The sequence below is a fragment of the Orussus abietinus genome, unplaced genomic scaffold (genome assembly GCF_000612105.2).
Source record: "Orussus abietinus isolate OABI.00-Male unplaced genomic scaffold, Oabi_2.0 scaffold6, whole genome shotgun sequence".
NCBI classification, from domain to species: domain Eukaryota; kingdom Metazoa; phylum Arthropoda; class Insecta; order Hymenoptera; family Orussidae; genus Orussus; species Orussus abietinus.
Genome location: NW_019396002.1, coordinates 633709 through 650436, shown reverse-complemented (window position 1 = coordinate 650436; position 16728 = coordinate 633709). Strand labels below are relative to the sequence as shown.

Here is a 16728-nt window from a genome sequence, read left to right as displayed (position 1 = left end):
GCCTTTCTTCTAGTTTCTCTCGTTCTCTTCGTCTCTCGGTCTCCCTGTGTTAAACCGTACATGTCTATATACAAATACGAGTCCGCTAGCTGCGATGGCTTTCCCGCCCCGCAAATCCCGGAGCCCCGGCGAGAGGTACCCTGCGAATCCCAGCGATCCCCTGCGCCTCCCCCAGCACACGTCCGCCAACACGACCACACACGTGCACGCTCTCTCACACGGTCACACACAAAACAAAAAAAACAAAAAAAACCAACGCAGAGAACGCAGTCAGAGCAGAGTTAGTAGCCAAGTGGACTGACAGTAGCCACTGGCTACCGCACGCATGCAGGGTCGGAAGCGGCTCGCGTTCACGATCAAACAGAAAATGAAGATCATCCAAGAGATCGAGCGCGGCAAGAGCAAGAGCGACGTCGCCAGGGAGCTCGGCCTGGCCAGCAGCACGGTCGCCACCATCTGGAAAAACCGCGAGAGCATTGCCGAGAGCTGGAGAAACCGCGACATGATGCAGTCCGAGGCAGAGACCTCGGAGGGGACGACGGCGCCGGCGACGACGACGACCAGCGCCGCCAAGAAGTCGTCGCCGATCGCCGCGCCCTCTGCCCCGACCCAACAACCGACGGACAACACCCACCAGGCCCAGACTCAAACGCAAAATCAGGAACTCCTGGAGGTAAGATGTCGTTACCTCCTGGCGTCCAGCCCCATCCAACCTCCCCAAGCTTCCCAGGAAACCCGGCGAGTCGCTTTTCCGCTTACGGAGTCACCCGCGACACCATCGAGACACCCCCGACAGGCAGATAAGACACCTGCACCACCTCGCGACCGGAGGAACCGTGGACCTGATAAGAGACAGGTGGAAGTTTTCGACGAACCTCGAGATGGGAGGAAGAAACGCGCGGCGGCCATCTTTGCTCTTGCGGGGGAAAGAAATGAAAAAAAAAAAAAAACTATGAATAAGATTTTAAGTGTGAAAGCGTTTTAATCACTGTTTGGATTTTTATTCTTTCGCGGTGAACATCCCGAACGTTAGTGTTAACTTATTGTGCGATAATGTTGACTCTGACGACGGTGATGGCTTTCATTTGAAGGTAAACGCGCGCGGTTATGGATGTCCTCGTTTAGCTTGATATTTCTTAATTTAATGGAGAGGGACATTCAATTCTGATAATTGAATGCAATGTACAGGACGATTTCGTGATTTTTTTTCTTTTTATCATATCTAAAGAAAGCCGCGGTACTCTATACCTGCGCAGCAAAGATGGCCGCCTATCATTTATTCTTGCGTCTTGAGCTTCAGTCCCCTGGTCAAGAATTATACTTTACGTTCCATCAGTTTCTTCTTAGGTGCATAGTTTTTCACTGGAAGGGTCGACTACGCTTCCTTAACTCATTCAGAAAACTCGAGCAATGACAGTACCGATGTTGATTGAATGTTTAATTTGGCACCACGTGGAGAAGAAAAAGAGAAAGAAAATTATTGGAAGCGAAGCTCACCGCCGAGGTTCTTCCTGACGTTAGAATTTGTCCCCGGTTAATAAAGCGCCGTTAAATTTATACTTTCCCTCCGGGTCATTACCCGCGTACGTAAGTACCCCGTAGTTACGTGTGCAAGCTCGTGGATGTGTGTACCTTTACTTACGTATGCGCGTAGCTGAATTACATTTTCCCCCTCCGAACCCCCTTCACACAGTTAATTTCCAATTACAATTAATTGTGTACGTTAGGCTGACGTCCGACCTCCGGCAAAAATTCGGGGAGGCGGGATTTTTTGTCGGAAAAGTGCGTATATTAATTTTCTTTTTTTTTCTCTTCTTTCTCCCGGTCCAACCGCGGTTGACAAAAGGTGGTGCGCGGTGTCTGCCAATCCCGGCCAGCTGTCATCCGCTCGTTGTCACCGATGACAGCGGTAGTGTACTCTCTGTAGTGTGTATAGTGAGCGTGACGAGTCGATAGGCGTTATCGAGACGATCGATCATACATCTCCTATGACGATGTCAGATCCAACGCGGTCAAAATCGAGAAAAGTGTCGTCTTCTCGCTGAATAGGGTGTCCTGTTTTTCGAATAGTCCTCGTCCCTCTCCCCGTAGGTCCCGGAGGGAAAGACACCGGGGAAAAACAGGACACGCTTCTCCTGGGGGATAAGAGAGATACGGCGAACCGATTTTCCGGCAAAAGAATATATACGTACGTCAGGAAATAAATAAGAATACCCGAAAGAAAGAGAAGAAGAAAGAGAGGGTCTCGCTCGCACTCGCAGTGGTCGGCGGGACGTAGGTACATGTCGTATATGTAGTAGGTTTACTATATATATAAACTATATATATATATATTTATATACCAACAGCCGCAACACTATCCTGTGCCTAGCTTCTCCTGTCACTATATATAACAGCTAGCCGTATCATCCAGCATGTCATCTCTTTTCGAGTATCTATATATCGATATATATATGCGTACACCACCTCGATCCTTCATTATAATGTATACGTATATTGATATATACCAGCCCTATTTTTATAGATATTTATATTTGCGCCGATTGCCGAGGATTAAACGCGCGTGTCCAAGTATAGAGCGCACGTCTAATTCGCAGAATAATACATGACTGCACATGTTGTAAATGCACTGTACTTCCGATATATATATTATATATTATATATGTATATATATATAATATATACTACACGTAAAGGCCGGATTTTTTACAGTGTACAAGCTTGCGAGGAGACTCGCGTGTGCACATTTACATGTCATTATTATGGGCAATTTGCTTGGACCCTGCATGCGCGACACGCTTCGTTTATTTATTTTATTTTTTTTTCTTCTATTCCTCGTTTACATTCGACCTAGTCTTATTACATTTAAGGCTCTTTCGTGTTCTGGGTGTTGATTACTGATTACTGATTATTGATTACTGATTACTCTCGTTGCTGGTCACCACGTGGAGACTCCTCCTCGTGTTTCCCTCTCGTAGTTTAGTCGATATTAAGGTTCTCTCTCTCTCTCTTTCTCTCTTTCTAGTTATCTTTTTCTCCTCCTTCTTCATCCCCTCCGGCTTTATTCAAGATTCACATTTTTTCCGGGGTCTTCACTCGCTGTGCTAGAAGCTTGACTCATCCTTCGAATTTCTCTACGTTTTTTATATCACTACTCTGTTACATTATCGTTATTTATCTCTCAGCTGCTCTCTTTCTCTCTGGTTTCTTTTACACCGCATGCTTTAAACGTTCAGATAGATCAAGGTATACTACCGAGAAGTCTTCATCTTGGGATCTTTGACTCGACATTTGTACGTTGGTTAGTTCTTGTTCTTCATGCGATTACCAGGCTCCGTTCGGATATCACTCCGGACTCTTTTCAGATTAATTCGATATTGCTGATATTGTTGTTGCTGATAGATTATCGTGGACTGTTAATGTTACTTTGCTGAGAACTCTTAGACTCTAATGGCTCTTGAAGATGCACCCTCGAATTTCTCGGTATACAGTGCATTACACTGGTTAAAAATTGTTAGATAATTAAATTTTGTTCTATTAGATTTTTTTAGGGTGCCGCTTCAAGCGAAAGGAAATTAATATTAATTAAATTAATATTAAAATAAATTCACTCTTTTGTATACAGTGCTGAGTGCAGGGACATTTAGCAGCGTTGCTGAAATTAATGAGAATAAATTATTGTCCTTTTTTTAAATCATTGTTTGAGCACCCAGCAAGTATACCAGAGAGTAGCAGTCAAGTTTGAAACGAAGAGATCCTTGATGATCGATATTATCTTTCCTTCTGCGTCAGATTATCATTATCAATGTTACCTTGCAGTTGTCAATTCGGATAGTAAGAGTAGATTGACGAAGGATATATACAAAAAAGAAAAAAAAAAATAAGAAATGTTCGTTTCACACTTGTGGCTCCCGCGAATTGCGCGGCGATTTATCCGCGGTATCACAATATATCGCGATATATCGTCCGCTTTATTCTCTCTGTACTCTATTTTTTTTCTCGTACGATTATGGATGCGAGTGACGTGTGTGTGGCATGTTACGCAGGCGCGGAAAAAACGGCAGGAAGAGGTGGAGAAGATCCGAATGGAAGAGCAGCAACGGAAGCAACAGGTAACGTAACATTGATTAACACTATACGTCGCATAATGTGCGGTAGAATTGCCGAAAGAAGGGAAAAGTACAATGAACATAAGAATTTGCATCTCTACGGTGAAAAGAAATAAACATCGCACGTCTTTATCCGTCCTACATAAGGGCTTCACTTTTACATATCATGAGTTATTTCCGTATCCGATCATTTTTCGCTTGCTTAATAAATTCATGAATTCCACCCAGAACAATGTAATAGAGTATTAACAGGTGCTACTCTTGTACTTCCAGGAGCGGGAACTAAAGAGGCAACAAGCAGTAATGTTGAAGGAACAGGTGAGTCCTGGGGAAGGAAAAAAAAAAAAAGACATATCACATTATCGTGAGTGATACGGTCGTTATTGGTAGTCATAGAGTGTGTGCGGTAGCATTGGTCTCGATGTCATGATTCCCGCTGCTTTTGTTACCTCTAAAGTTCACGTACGGAAGGAATGGCGCGAGATGAAGATGTCTAAAAAATTGTCACTTGCAATTAAAATGCAAACGTGGGCATGTATATATTTGTTTTTCTTTGTGAAGCAACGTCTTGCACCGTTCCTTCTTGCTGCATACCACGCGGAAAAAGTTGTGCGTAGAAACGTTGACTTAAATGTTGTCTGGTTGCCCTCGACTGTAAGATCTCTTACGGTGACGTACAGTAATGGTCATGAATGCCTTCCCCAGGGTATATCGGCAGCATTGAGTTCACCGAGAAGGCATTCATGCCCGGCATTGTACACGTCGTTTGCGAGCCTTGGTATCTCGCGTGTGCCACGTGTGTTGATGCGTGTACTCTATCATCTTTTGTGAATGGCCTCTGTCTCAAGTCTACGGGGAGAGAGAAAGAGCCGGGCCGACATCGCCACACACACGTTCCTCGACTTTGATTTTGATTTTGATTTTCATTTTCTCACCGAGATTCTCTTTCGTTTTCTGGGAGTGCACTGCTGGCCGATCGCCGGCGATAACTCGCGGGGATTCTTTTTCGAGGGCGATTTTAGGCCGGGAGAGACACGGAGTTCGTTAGTTTGAGAGAACTTTCTGCGGTGGGTTTGAGCACTGGTGGACTGTGGATGTGTTTTGTGCCGCAGATGTACATGCAGGAGCTCAGCAAGCAGCGCGAGATGCTCTACACCGTCGAGCTGGTATGTCTCGTACCCAAAACCATGACCTAACCATAAAAGTCCCGAAAACCGTCTGAAAGCCTTCAGACGTTCCGTCTTTATGCACCTTTCTGCGCAGGGATGGGCCGGCCTTAACGCACCCGCCACGTGGCTCGAGCTGTCAAAATCAGCTGATCGGCCCCCGCACTCTACAGGGCGTATCAAAATTGGCGACCGCGGTTTACACGGCGTTATCCTTATTAAAAAAAGAAGCCGGAAAGTCCTATACCATTTTTCTCTACGTTATATAATTTATTTATAATAATCAATGGAGAGATAGAAAATCAGAGGTGTCTAATTAGCAGCATTGGTACAATTTTCAATAAGGATGGCACTGAAAAAGCCATGGACAGCAATTTTGTCGCACCTGTATAGTACATCGGCATTAGTCGGGAGACAGTACATCGGAAAATGTTGTGAAAATTATTGAATTGTTTATAAAAATTCGGGATTACAAATGTATATCTGGGTCGAAGAGGGTCGATTTGTGCCCATCCCTACGATCACCCAAAGGTCAGATCCGATAATTCTGAAACTCACTATAGTCGGCCCGATAGACATGGTACACACATGGTCATGCAACTTTCGGCAAACAATAATTAATAGAAGTCTTTCATTCTCTCCCGCGCCGGTGCAGGGGAGCACGCATCCGTAGCTCGGCACTATAGCTATGGTTTTCCATGATTTTTTTTTTCCCCCCTTAGACATATTTGATCATACTTTATGTTTATACTCTCTGCACGGTGTTCCTCGTACACGTCTCTTGCGTTTCCTCTATTTTGGGGCGGTATATAGTAGACTTGTCACTGTATCTCATTCAAAATTCTCCTCGACCTGCTGAAACGTCGGCGAACACTGCCAGGGTTAACTTATCGGGAATTAACGAGATTTTTCGGCATCCTAGGAGAGAGAAAGGAGGAGGCAGCACATGGCGTTAGTTCGGGCTCTGGAGAACCGACGAAGAATGGAGGAGAGGGAGAAAAGGAGGCTCGAAGCGAGGGCTGAGAGGATAGCCACGAAAGAGAAGCGCGCCGAGCAGAGGAAAGTAGAAATGGAGCTGATCGAGCAGATCAGGAAGCCCATCGAAGACATGGAGCTCACGGGTAAGTGTCCAATTAAATAGTTACAAAAAAATTCAGGGGTCATTATAATTAATCCTGATTTTTTTTTTTTTCCAGACCACAGACCACTGCCAGAACTGAAGAGGGTACCAGGTCTGAAGCTGTCGGGCCAGGCGTTCTCGGACATCGTTATGGTATTCGAGTTTCTGCACAACTTCGGGGAGACCCTGGGCTTTGGTAAGGAACATCGCCTCCTAGAATTGGAGAACATCGATTCTATAATGATTTGGAATTTTTTGTGAATTTTTTTACCGGCTGATTTTCGCGTTGGGATCTACTGTACACGTTCATTGTATTCTTTTTTTTTTTTTATTTATTTCTCCAGACATGGACTCGTTGCCGAGCCTGAAGAGTCTGCAACTGGCGTTGCTGAACGACGAGGAGGCCGAAGAAGAGATGCTCTCGGTGATGACGCACCTCCTGGTGTGTGCCATAGAAGATCCAGGGATCCCCCAGCCAGCCCGTCACACGACAGGCCTTGGCCAGAGCCTGAGACAAGCTGACATCACGCATGCCAATATCAGCGAGGTCCTCAGGATCTATTTGTACGCGAACGCGACCGGCGAGGTTAAGGCGTTGACCGGAGTCTGTCTAGAACGCGAACGCGACAAGAAGTTCGCCGACCATCACCAAAACGGAGCCGACTTCGCCTCTACCTGCTCCGGGAAGAATGCGCAGTTTTACGAGCACCTCCACAACAACGAGACCTGGAGGATGTCCGAGAGACTGAGAGACAAGCCCTTCCTCGCCCTGAACCCGACGCACAAGGCGCAGATGCTGGGGTTCCTCTGCAACGAGTTGCTGCAGAACAAGGCTGTGATAAGGCAGATCGAGGGGAGCCTCGAGACGGTGGCGCAGCTGAAGAAGGAGAGATTCGTGTTAGACACTAAGATCAGGAAGTAGGTTCAGGATTAAAAAAGAGGCTCCTGATAATTTCTCGCCGTCTGATACCCCAGTGTACTAACGCGTGGTTTTCCTTTCAGACTGAGACAACTGCACAGTCGAAAAGTCAGGATGGAGGCAGTTGGGGTGATCGTGAACAAGTCTGGTGACACGATAACCATCGAGAAGAAGGAGGTCGACGAAGAGTGCAACACGACGTCCACGGCGGTCGGAACGACTCCCACGCCGGAGGAGATCCACCACGAAGACGAGGTCGAAGACATGTCCGAGAACGAGAGCGAAGGCACGCAGCCTGAAGAGGTTGGTTTCGTCCATCCAGTGTTTAGGGTAAAGTGGTAGAGTGTACGGTAATTCCTTTGATTTTCCTTAACAGGAGGAGGATAAGAACCTGTCGGGCGAGGAGCTGGGGAAGAAGCTGGACAAGTTGTTGAAGCAGTCGGAGGAACAGCTGCAGAAGTTGAACAGCTCCTCGAAGCAGCTGCGAGCTCACGTCCTAGGTCAGGATAGATACTGGAGGCGGTATTGGGAGCTTCCCTGTGCAGGTGGAATTTTCGTGGAGGCCATGGAAAGTGCCGAACCCGAGATCTTGGACCTCCAGGCGGAGTTGGACGAGAAGTACAAGGACATGCCCCCGGAAGAGATGCCGGAAGTGAAGGAGGAGGTCAAGCCTAACAAGGTCGACGCCATGGAGAGCGTGGAAAACGAGAAACCAGGCGACGTTAAGGAGAACTCGGAGGAGAAGGTCAACGCGGAGGAGCCGAAGGAGGAGGCGAAGTACGACTGCGGGGTGACGAAATTCGAGGAGGACGTCAACTGCAAGAAGGAGAACCCGCGGAATTTCGTGGCGGAGAATTCAGAATTCCCGAAGGATGAGAAAATTAGAAACGACGTCGACGGCATGATGACCGACGCGAAGACCAACGTGACGTCGGAGGAGATCAAGCAGGAGACGGAGGTCATGAAGATGGAGGTGGACGTTAAAATCGAGGAGATCAAGAAGGAGACCGACGACACCGAGGACGAGTCCTGCAACAAGCCTGTCGCCAAACTGATGGAGGACAAGATCGTCGAGACCATGCCGAACGGCGACAAGTTCAACCACGTGAACAACCTGCACAACGGCAAGGAGCTGAACGGCACCTTCATTTCCGGCGGCGGTAGCGAGTCGAGTTGGTTCTCGATAATCCCTCGAGAGTCATGCGACACTCCTGGACCCTGTACCAAACAAATCTTCGGTATCGTCGAGCCAACGGAGCTGAGGATACCGGTCTTTCCTCCCCCAGCTAGTCCCAGCTACGACAGGTGCGACAGCCCTGCACCTTTAATCCTGACTCAGGATGAGGCAGTACAATTAGAGTACTTAAAAGTACACGGACTACCACCACCGGGTGAAGCCAAACCAGTGCCAAAGGGTAATGCCTGGTCATTGTCCAGATTATACGAGTGTCATACGAATGCACCCTTTAACCCTGAACGATCCGTTTCAGATCTGAGGTACGGCTGGTGGAGGATAGCGGACGTGGACACCTTCCAGGAGCTGCTGGAGCATCTTCACTCCCGCGGGGTTCGCGAGAAAGAATTGAAGCGCACAACCTGGGCCACCATGGAGTCCTTCCTGGCCGTGACCGGGAGGATCCACGTGGACCCTGGGAACGCAGCTGCGACCGAGCTGCTGTGCGAGAGCGAGGACGTGGACCTTCCCATCCCGCAGCCGGATCATCCTGATTCTTGGAGCGAGCAGGTCGCCCTGAGGGTGGACGCGCAGCTCCTGGAGCAGGTCGAGGCCCTAGAGGACAAGGTGGCCAACGCGAGCATGCAAGTCAAGGGCTGGAAGCTGCCTCCACGGGCTGGTACCGAGGAGGCCGAGGAGATAGAAAAGCTGAACGAGATGGAGAAGGTCAGCGCGGTGGAGCAGGCGAGGCAGAGGCTACTTTCCTTGGAAGCTGCCATCGAGAGGAGATACCTGAAGCCACCATTAGGCGTTTGGTGAGGACTCATGGCTTTATCTCTAACCTCCGATACCAGACTTAAGGTGGCTCCAAGATATTAAATCATTTATACAACGTTTTTTTCATAATGGAATACACCGAATCCTGTGAAACTTCAGAAGTGCTATTGCCGTCACCTTAGATCTAGGCTTTTAAATTCGACCGCGCCATGATATCCAATTTTCCTCAGCACGGGGGATCCCAATCTCGCAGCCCTGAAGGCAGAGCAGGCGGCCGCAGCGAATGCTAGCTCGAGCACCTCGGATCAGGGTGGGCAATCGCTTCCCCCGCAGGAGGAAACGACTCCAAGAGGACTGAACAACTGGCGCGAGGCCACAGCCAGGGCTCACACTTCCGCCCAGCTCGCGATGGCCCTTTACATGCTCGAGGCCAGCATCGCCTGGGACAAGAGCATCATGAAGGCTGTGAGTCTAACACCAGCTAGAAACTCAGTCTGCGTCAAGCTACGAAACCGCTGCGTCTCACTCAAAGCTACCACTCAGTACAATCAGCTATTGACTACTACTCAGGCCTCTGTGGGTATTCGCACTAACTTTACTAACCAGTCCCTTGGTCGTCCACCTCATTCTCAGTCCACTCCAAGCCGATCCGATCAACCCCGAAGAACTAGCTTGCTCTTCGGGGCTGATGAAAATTCATTTCCACCCTCTTAACCCGCTTCCTCACACATCGGCATTCCTTGGCGGTCGCAATCGGCTCTATCAGTCGCAATTTCCACTGTTAAGGATTTTTTAGACGCACCGTGAAAATCAGCTGATTGCGACGCGAAGGCAAGGGTGCCTGCAATTCCAGCGGAGCACGAGTTCACACATCTTTCTCATACAGTTTTTGACAATCACTTTTTTACCCGAAAGTGTCCTTAGAATTTCATCACTGATTAATACAGATTATTATTAATGTAACAGTCGTTTAACGTCACGTTTCGTTTCTTTATTGCGATTGAGTGCGACTTAGAGTGCAGAGACTCATGTGCGAACGTCTCTTCATCCGTTGAATTATGAACGTGATGATGAGAGAGAAAGAGAGAGAGACGGAGACAAGAAAAGAGAGCTGACGGTAGTCGAACACATCCGTTAACGATAGCATGCGAAATTAAGCAGCAGTTCCCTCGTTTTTGAATGGACCCTTCGTTTTCATTACGCTTTCAAGACATCGCTTACTTAATGTCGCTTTTATTTTCGGTCAACGTGCTTGCCATTCCGCTTCGCCTGTACATTTAATAGCCATCAGATATTAACGTTATGCGCACTCTCCGTATTTAATCCTCCCCTGCCCTAAGATCCTAAGATTACATCCTCTCTTGATATGTATTACATATTCTTTAACCCATGTTTTGGTGTATAGACTATACTTCAATGTGTTGGAAGGTCTCCTTACGACGAGATTCACCTCGAGCCTTATTAACCAGTTAACTGCGATCCTCGAGTATATACAAGTGACACTAAAACTGTATTTCGCTAAGTTCTGCAATTAACTGGCTAAAACTAACTGCAACTCGATAAAAAGATCCACGTCAAATCTCTAAATGCACCGAATTCCAGTTACACTTCTACTGTCACTTTACTCTTCCACTGATCTCCGAGTATCTTCCTGTTGCAGAACTGCCAGTTTTGTCATAGCGGAGACAACGAAGACAAATTGTTGCTGTGCGACGGCTGTGACCGCGGCTATCATACTTATTGCTTCCGTCCAAAAATGGAAAACATTCCCGATGGCGACTGGTACGTGCCTGCGAGGCGTAGGGCAAAATGACAAGGCATGCAAGGAAAAGAATCCAAATTAATAACTAAACACCTTTCAGGTATTGTCACGAGTGCATGAACAAGGCAACGGGTGAAAGAAATTGCTTGGTGTGTGGCAAGAGGGTCGGCAAGAATTTAGTTCTCTGCGAACTGTGCCCGAGGGCGTACCACACCGACTGCCATAATCCCGTCATGCCAAAGGTAACTTGTCCCTACAACGATAAAATAGGATGAAGTATATTAAAGTGCATTATAATACACTGAAATACAACATGGAACCTTAACAATTGCTTTTTCCTGTCATCTCAGATGCCAAGGGGAAAGTGGTATTGTTCGAACTGTCATAGTAAGCAACCAAAGAAGAGAAACAGCAGTCGGAGAAGTCACGCGAAAGGCAGCGGCAGTGGCAGTGGCAACACTGGCGGCAATGCTGCCAGCACAGCCAATAGCAGCAGCGGAGGAGGCAGTGGAGGGGGAAGTGGCGGTGGTAGCGGTGGTGGGGGCGGAGGAGGCGGAGCCAGCGGAGGAGGGGGAGGCAGTGGTGGCGGAGGAGGTGGTGGGGGCAGTGGTGGAGTCACCAGAGACAGTGAAAGCTCCGATCATCCACCAACTAGGTGATTAATGATTCAGAAATGAGAGTGAAAAGACCCTGCTTACAATTGTTCATAGAAGGAAAAAAAGACAAGTATATCGATCATGCGAAAAATGCATGCGATTTCATTTGCGTCCAGTCTGAACGATGTTTTTCTTTTCTTTTTTTTTCTTCACCGCGTAGAATTCTATGGAACATTTTGACCAGGGCGACGATAAGAAAAACCGTAATCGCAACGATTGTAATCAGTCCGCTGTAATCGTTTAACGAGATTCGGCAACTCGGTTACATGAATTGCAGATTGCACGGTCGATTTTGTATATCAATGTAAAGGAATTTTAAGTAAGATTTTGTGGTAACTCAATATTTGAAATTATGTAGCTTAGTTATATACATATATGATATTGGTAGGAAACCAAGCGCGATTCACTGCCCTGGTACGGTAGATAAAAAAAAAAAGAATGGCTTTTAAGAATTTGCCCAGGGCCAGTGTCGTAGAATTCGCCGCAAGAGAAGTCTCCTGGTCTCAATGGGGAATTTAATTTTTTTGTTTGATACAGGGTGTTCCACGGGAGGCCCGAGGCAGTTTACTCCTACGTTAATGGCGCCAAGGAACTAGCCCCGTGCGGGAGCGGTACGGTTCGATTGGGTGCCCTCTGAATATCTAAAAAGAGTTTTATTCGTATTGGCCATCGCGGGACACCCTGTACATTGTCCTGGCGTGATAGAGGTTCTCACTCGGCGCGCGACAGAGGTTCTCTCCGTTCTCGTTGGCAGGATTTCGGTTTCGAGGTCCTGTCGAGGACGGAAGAGCTCGCATCGCGGATCGGTCTTGAACGGGACCAGGTTTGGGTAATTTAACCGATGCTACGTGACACATAATTTTCTCTCGCTTGACTCGTTACCGATGTACCGACCAAATGGGTCCATCGAAAACGAGGGAAGCGACCTCTCGTAGATTTGGAGAGAATTTAGCTCGGTGGAATACCCAGAGTCCTGGACTTTGTTCCAAGGCCGATCACCTCTTCGAACTGACAATGAGAACCGCTAGCGCGTCGAGAGTCGGCAAAGGAACCCCTGGGCAGCATCTTCTCTGCAACGATGCAATGATGTTCTTTTGGGCCGCAGTCCAACCCCGTCAATGGCATCGAATGTGCACGTAGAGGATGCCAGCTCCTCGGAACCTCCGACGCCGACGGCCTCACCGCGAAAGGAGACCAATACCGGGGGCAGGAACCTGACGAAGAAACAGCAACGCGAACTGGCACCCTGCAAGCTCCTGCTGGAACAGCTCGAACAACAGGACGAGGCTTGGCCGTTTCTCTTGCCGGTCAATACTAAGCAGTTTCCTACTTACAAGAAGATCATCAAGACTCCCATGGATCTCAGCACCATCAAGAAGAAGCTCCAAGACACGGCGTACGTATGGTACCTACGATAAACACCTCGCTATGAATTAATAATTAATTACCCTACAAGCTCCTCCACGATTCAGAAGTTAAGAAGATTCATTCTTACCTTCCTTTTTGTCTTCATCTCGTAGCTAGGAACAATATATTTCCAATTGAATTCCTAATATTTCTTCCTTGAAATTAAATTCGGTTTGAAATTTATCCCCCTTAGGTTTAATATTTACCCTCGGAAGTGAACCTTTTTTTACTAAGGAAAATAATGCGTTACGCGTGATCGCAATTATGACTGTAACAAAGTTTTAATAATGGAGACTCACCGAGTGTTTCTTGGCTTGGTTTCATTTTTTTTTTCTGTACTTTTCCTTTTCACTTGTTTAACCATACTTATCAAGGATGTCGTTGTGTAGGTACAAGTCGCGGGACGAGTTCTGCGCGGACGTGCGTCAGATGTTCATCAACTGCGAGGTCTTTAACGAGGACGACAGCCCGGTCGGCAAGGCCGGCCACGGGATGCGCAGCTTCTTCGAGATGCGCTGGACCGAGATCACAGGGGCGCCGCCCCCGCCGTTGCCCCCGCACCCACACCCCCAGACGCACAGCTGAGGCTCAGCGAGGTCTCGCAGCAGTTGTGCCAGTTTCGCACACTTTTACTATTAGCCGGGGCTTTAAGGCGCGACCGCGCGGCCAACGCGGTCCGCATCCGATATAGCGCGGTCGGGTCGGTCGCGTTTTAGCGGCCGACCGGCGCGTCCGCGTCTTAAGCAGCATTCTCACTTAAGGACACCCTTTGGCCGCCAGCGATCCCTCGCCGCTCTTCCCTTTTCTCTCTTCCCCCTCTGGTACCTGCGCGACACGGAACAAGGACTAATTTCGCATACACTCGTCCTGGGCGTTGCTAGAAAAAAGAAGAAAAAGAAAAAAAGAAGAAGAAACAATAGCGCTAACGTTTCCCTAAAATACTTTGCAATTCCGGTACCTCGTGCAGGGGCCTCCAGCGGTCGCTGTGCGGCATTGACCTTGGAGCACTGCCGATGCAACGTCCGCAGCGCCGCTGCGGAGTAACCGTAAAGTAATCTGCATAACGTAAATTTCGGCAGTAATTTCGTACCGAGCGTCGCAAAATTGGAGGTCGCTGTTACTTGAAATACAGTGAGAGCTACGTGGAACCCGCGGGCCACCGTCGCGCCATCTTGCGGCGCTCCTTGGAGCTAACTTTTTTCTAACGACTTGTGGGCAGTCCCGCGAACGTTCGATACTTTTCCGAGGTGTATAAAGAAACTTGCGGCGTCCATTGGCGAGCGACGATTCGTTATCGTGAGGTCTCTTTGTATTCTCCGTGTCGCGCCGATGCATTGTTTGCATATCCCGGCGAGATCATTCTCAAGCGGCGAGTCCCGAATCCGACCGGGCGCGAAATCGAGGGCCCTTACGTTGTACAGAGTATTCCGCGAGGAAGCGAGAGGGAGGGACAGAAAGAGAGAAAGAGAGACGGTCGTTGTACTTACGGAGAGGAAGAAGAATCGAAATAACTTCTGCCTAAAGCGAGTAGAGTCGTGATTATATTCGCAGTTGTATTATATACATATTAATAGGCTTAAAAAGTGCCGGGACGCGAGTTGTCCCGGCAGAGGAAATATTTTGCAAAGTGATGAGATACGTCGCGCGTGAAACGAGNTATATAGACATTACATGCTCATGTATGTGCACACACACTCACACAGACATACACACACGCCCACGTACACGCCAAGCACCGTAAGGGTAATAACGTTGTTGTGTAGTAGAGTGCGAGAGTGCGGGTCGACGATGTGGAAGTCATTTGGCTGTCACTTTTTAACATTCTCACTTTTACGTTATCTCCTGTTTTTTAATCAGGTCTTATCGTTGATTTTAACGTTCGCGTACGTGGAGTGGGCCGAGTGGCGGAGGGAGGACATCTCGACCTTGTATTCGCTTGTCAGTATTTTAATGTCACTAATTTAATCAGCCGTTAAATTAAGCGCGTAGAGAGTGAGGAAAAATGGGGAGAAAGGGGAACGGGCCGAGTGTAGAGCGGGCGCGCCAAGTACACGCCCCTTTTTTAGCGGATAGGCTGTACAGTGCCGGAGGCGAGAATTCCCGTCTTCTAGGGTAATGGACGAATCGAGTAAATGTTAAAAAGTAAGGACCGCCCGTAGATCCCGATGTCACGAGACTGCTCCGTGTCGCGTTCGCGTCTATTCCTTTGACTTTCGACGGGTATTCCCTTCGACCTCCATTGACGTGACCCGAGGAGTGACCGACCTGGAGGGATCGCTCCTTTAATTAAAAATATCACTTCCGGTTCTCGGTCGCTCCTCTCCAATCCACTGCCGTGTAGGACTTCCACGGGTGAGGACGGAGAAATTCCAGTTTAAGGGCAAAGCGATTCATTTTCTCCTTATTTCAGCGGGAGAGCCGACGCGAAGGACGCCGTCGCGTTCCTTGTTCCCAGGAATTCTTGCGTGTATGTGTGTATGTGTGTATGGCAGAACTGACGCGAGAGACTTCGAAAGGCCTCGGAAGAATCTAGCTAAGGGGCTTTCTTTTCCCAATTTCCCTTGAGTCCTCGGAACGTCTCCAGAGTCTCCCGGCGTTCTTCCTTCGAAACCAAGATGGCCGCCGCGTCCCCCTTGTGCGTTGAACCTGCAAATTCCGAGAATTGCACCCCGAGTGGTGCAAAGCGAGGCCCTTCTTTTATATGTAATCGATGTAAATTATTCTCGGTGACGGCGAGCCTCGAGTCCACAGTAGTCGTAGCGATGATAAGTGATGATAAGGGTTTATAAGCGATAGATACCGGAGCAAGAGCCTGTCGGAGAATGATTAGCGGTACTCGATGGCTACTTTTACGACGTTTGGCGGACTTTTACGATGGTTTTCGGTTAAACGTCGCGAAGGTAGACGGATCGAGATTTCGCGTACAATTATTCTCGATAAGGATCGCTTTAACGAAATCGCCGCGCAGCTTCGGGACAGCTTTAGAGTTGCGAACGGGTGCGTGCATCTTCGCGGCGCGTCCGGTCGAATGATAACGGATCGGCCCGAAATTAGACGACCTGTCCATTATCGAGCTATGCAACTGCGGTTCAACGAGCAATGGCGTTGCGTAGAGTGCGATTCACGAATAGCGCGACCCACTTTTCTCCGTTATCGGACACTGCGACGCGTCCGATAAGAGGACGGCGAGATATCGTGCACACCCTACACACACACACACACACTCACACACACTCACACACATAGCGGCGAGAGAGGAAACGAATAATTTTTTAAGATACCCAATTTTTATTTAAATAGTACACGTTAACACGGACACACACACATACACACAGTTACATTGTTAGTACGGATAACGACGCTTTTTATACGGATTTTAGTTTTTAAACGTCGATCTTACGGTATGAACATATATATTATATAGCGTAACACGACGATGATAATAGGATAAATAACAATAAACGATTAACGATATCCGATAACGGTATTGATTAAAGGTAACGAAAGGGGGAGAGCATAGCCGAGAGAGAAAGAGAGAACGAGAGAGAGTGTGAGAGGGTGAGAGGGTGAGAGGGTGAGAGGGTGAGAGGGAGAGAGAGAGAGAGAGGGAGAGAGAGAGAGAGAGAGAGAGAGAGAGA

At 48.1% G+C, this 16728-nt stretch overlaps 1 protein-coding gene across 4 annotated transcripts in view; it reads left to right on the top strand.

Annotated features, from left to right (window-relative positions):
• Positions 1 to 14740, top strand: part of LOC105694216 (bromodomain adjacent to zinc finger domain protein 2B) — an 81229-nt gene extending 66489 nt beyond the window's left edge. For 2 of the 4 annotated variants that reach the window (XM_012414677.2, XM_012414676.2), the window contains exons 13-28: positions 332 to 673; positions 4047 to 4112; positions 4383 to 4427; positions 5222 to 5275; positions 6198 to 6396; positions 6472 to 6591; positions 6740 to 7313; positions 7398 to 7617; positions 7691 to 8729; positions 8805 to 9303; positions 9496 to 9841; positions 10926 to 11047; positions 11128 to 11269; positions 11378 to 11682; positions 12789 to 13079; positions 13480 to 14740. In XM_012414677.2, coding sequence (XP_012270100.1) covers positions 332 to 673; positions 4047 to 4112; positions 4383 to 4427; positions 5222 to 5275; positions 6198 to 6396; positions 6472 to 6591; positions 6740 to 7313; positions 7398 to 7617; positions 7691 to 8729; positions 8805 to 9303; positions 9496 to 9841; positions 10926 to 11047; positions 11128 to 11269; positions 11378 to 11682; positions 12789 to 13079; positions 13480 to 13675 — 4560 coding nt within the window. In that variant the 3' untranslated portion in view covers positions 13676 to 14740. The remainder of the gene's footprint in view (positions 1 to 331; positions 674 to 4046; positions 4113 to 4382; positions 4428 to 5221; positions 5276 to 6197; positions 6397 to 6471; positions 6592 to 6739; positions 7314 to 7397; positions 7618 to 7690; positions 8730 to 8804; positions 9304 to 9495; positions 9842 to 10925; positions 11048 to 11127; positions 11270 to 11377; positions 11683 to 12788; positions 13080 to 13479) is intronic. The other 2 variants (XM_012414678.2, XM_012414679.2) reach the window with 2 other exon arrangements.
• The last annotated feature ends 1988 nt before the right edge of the window (positions 14741 to 16728 follow it).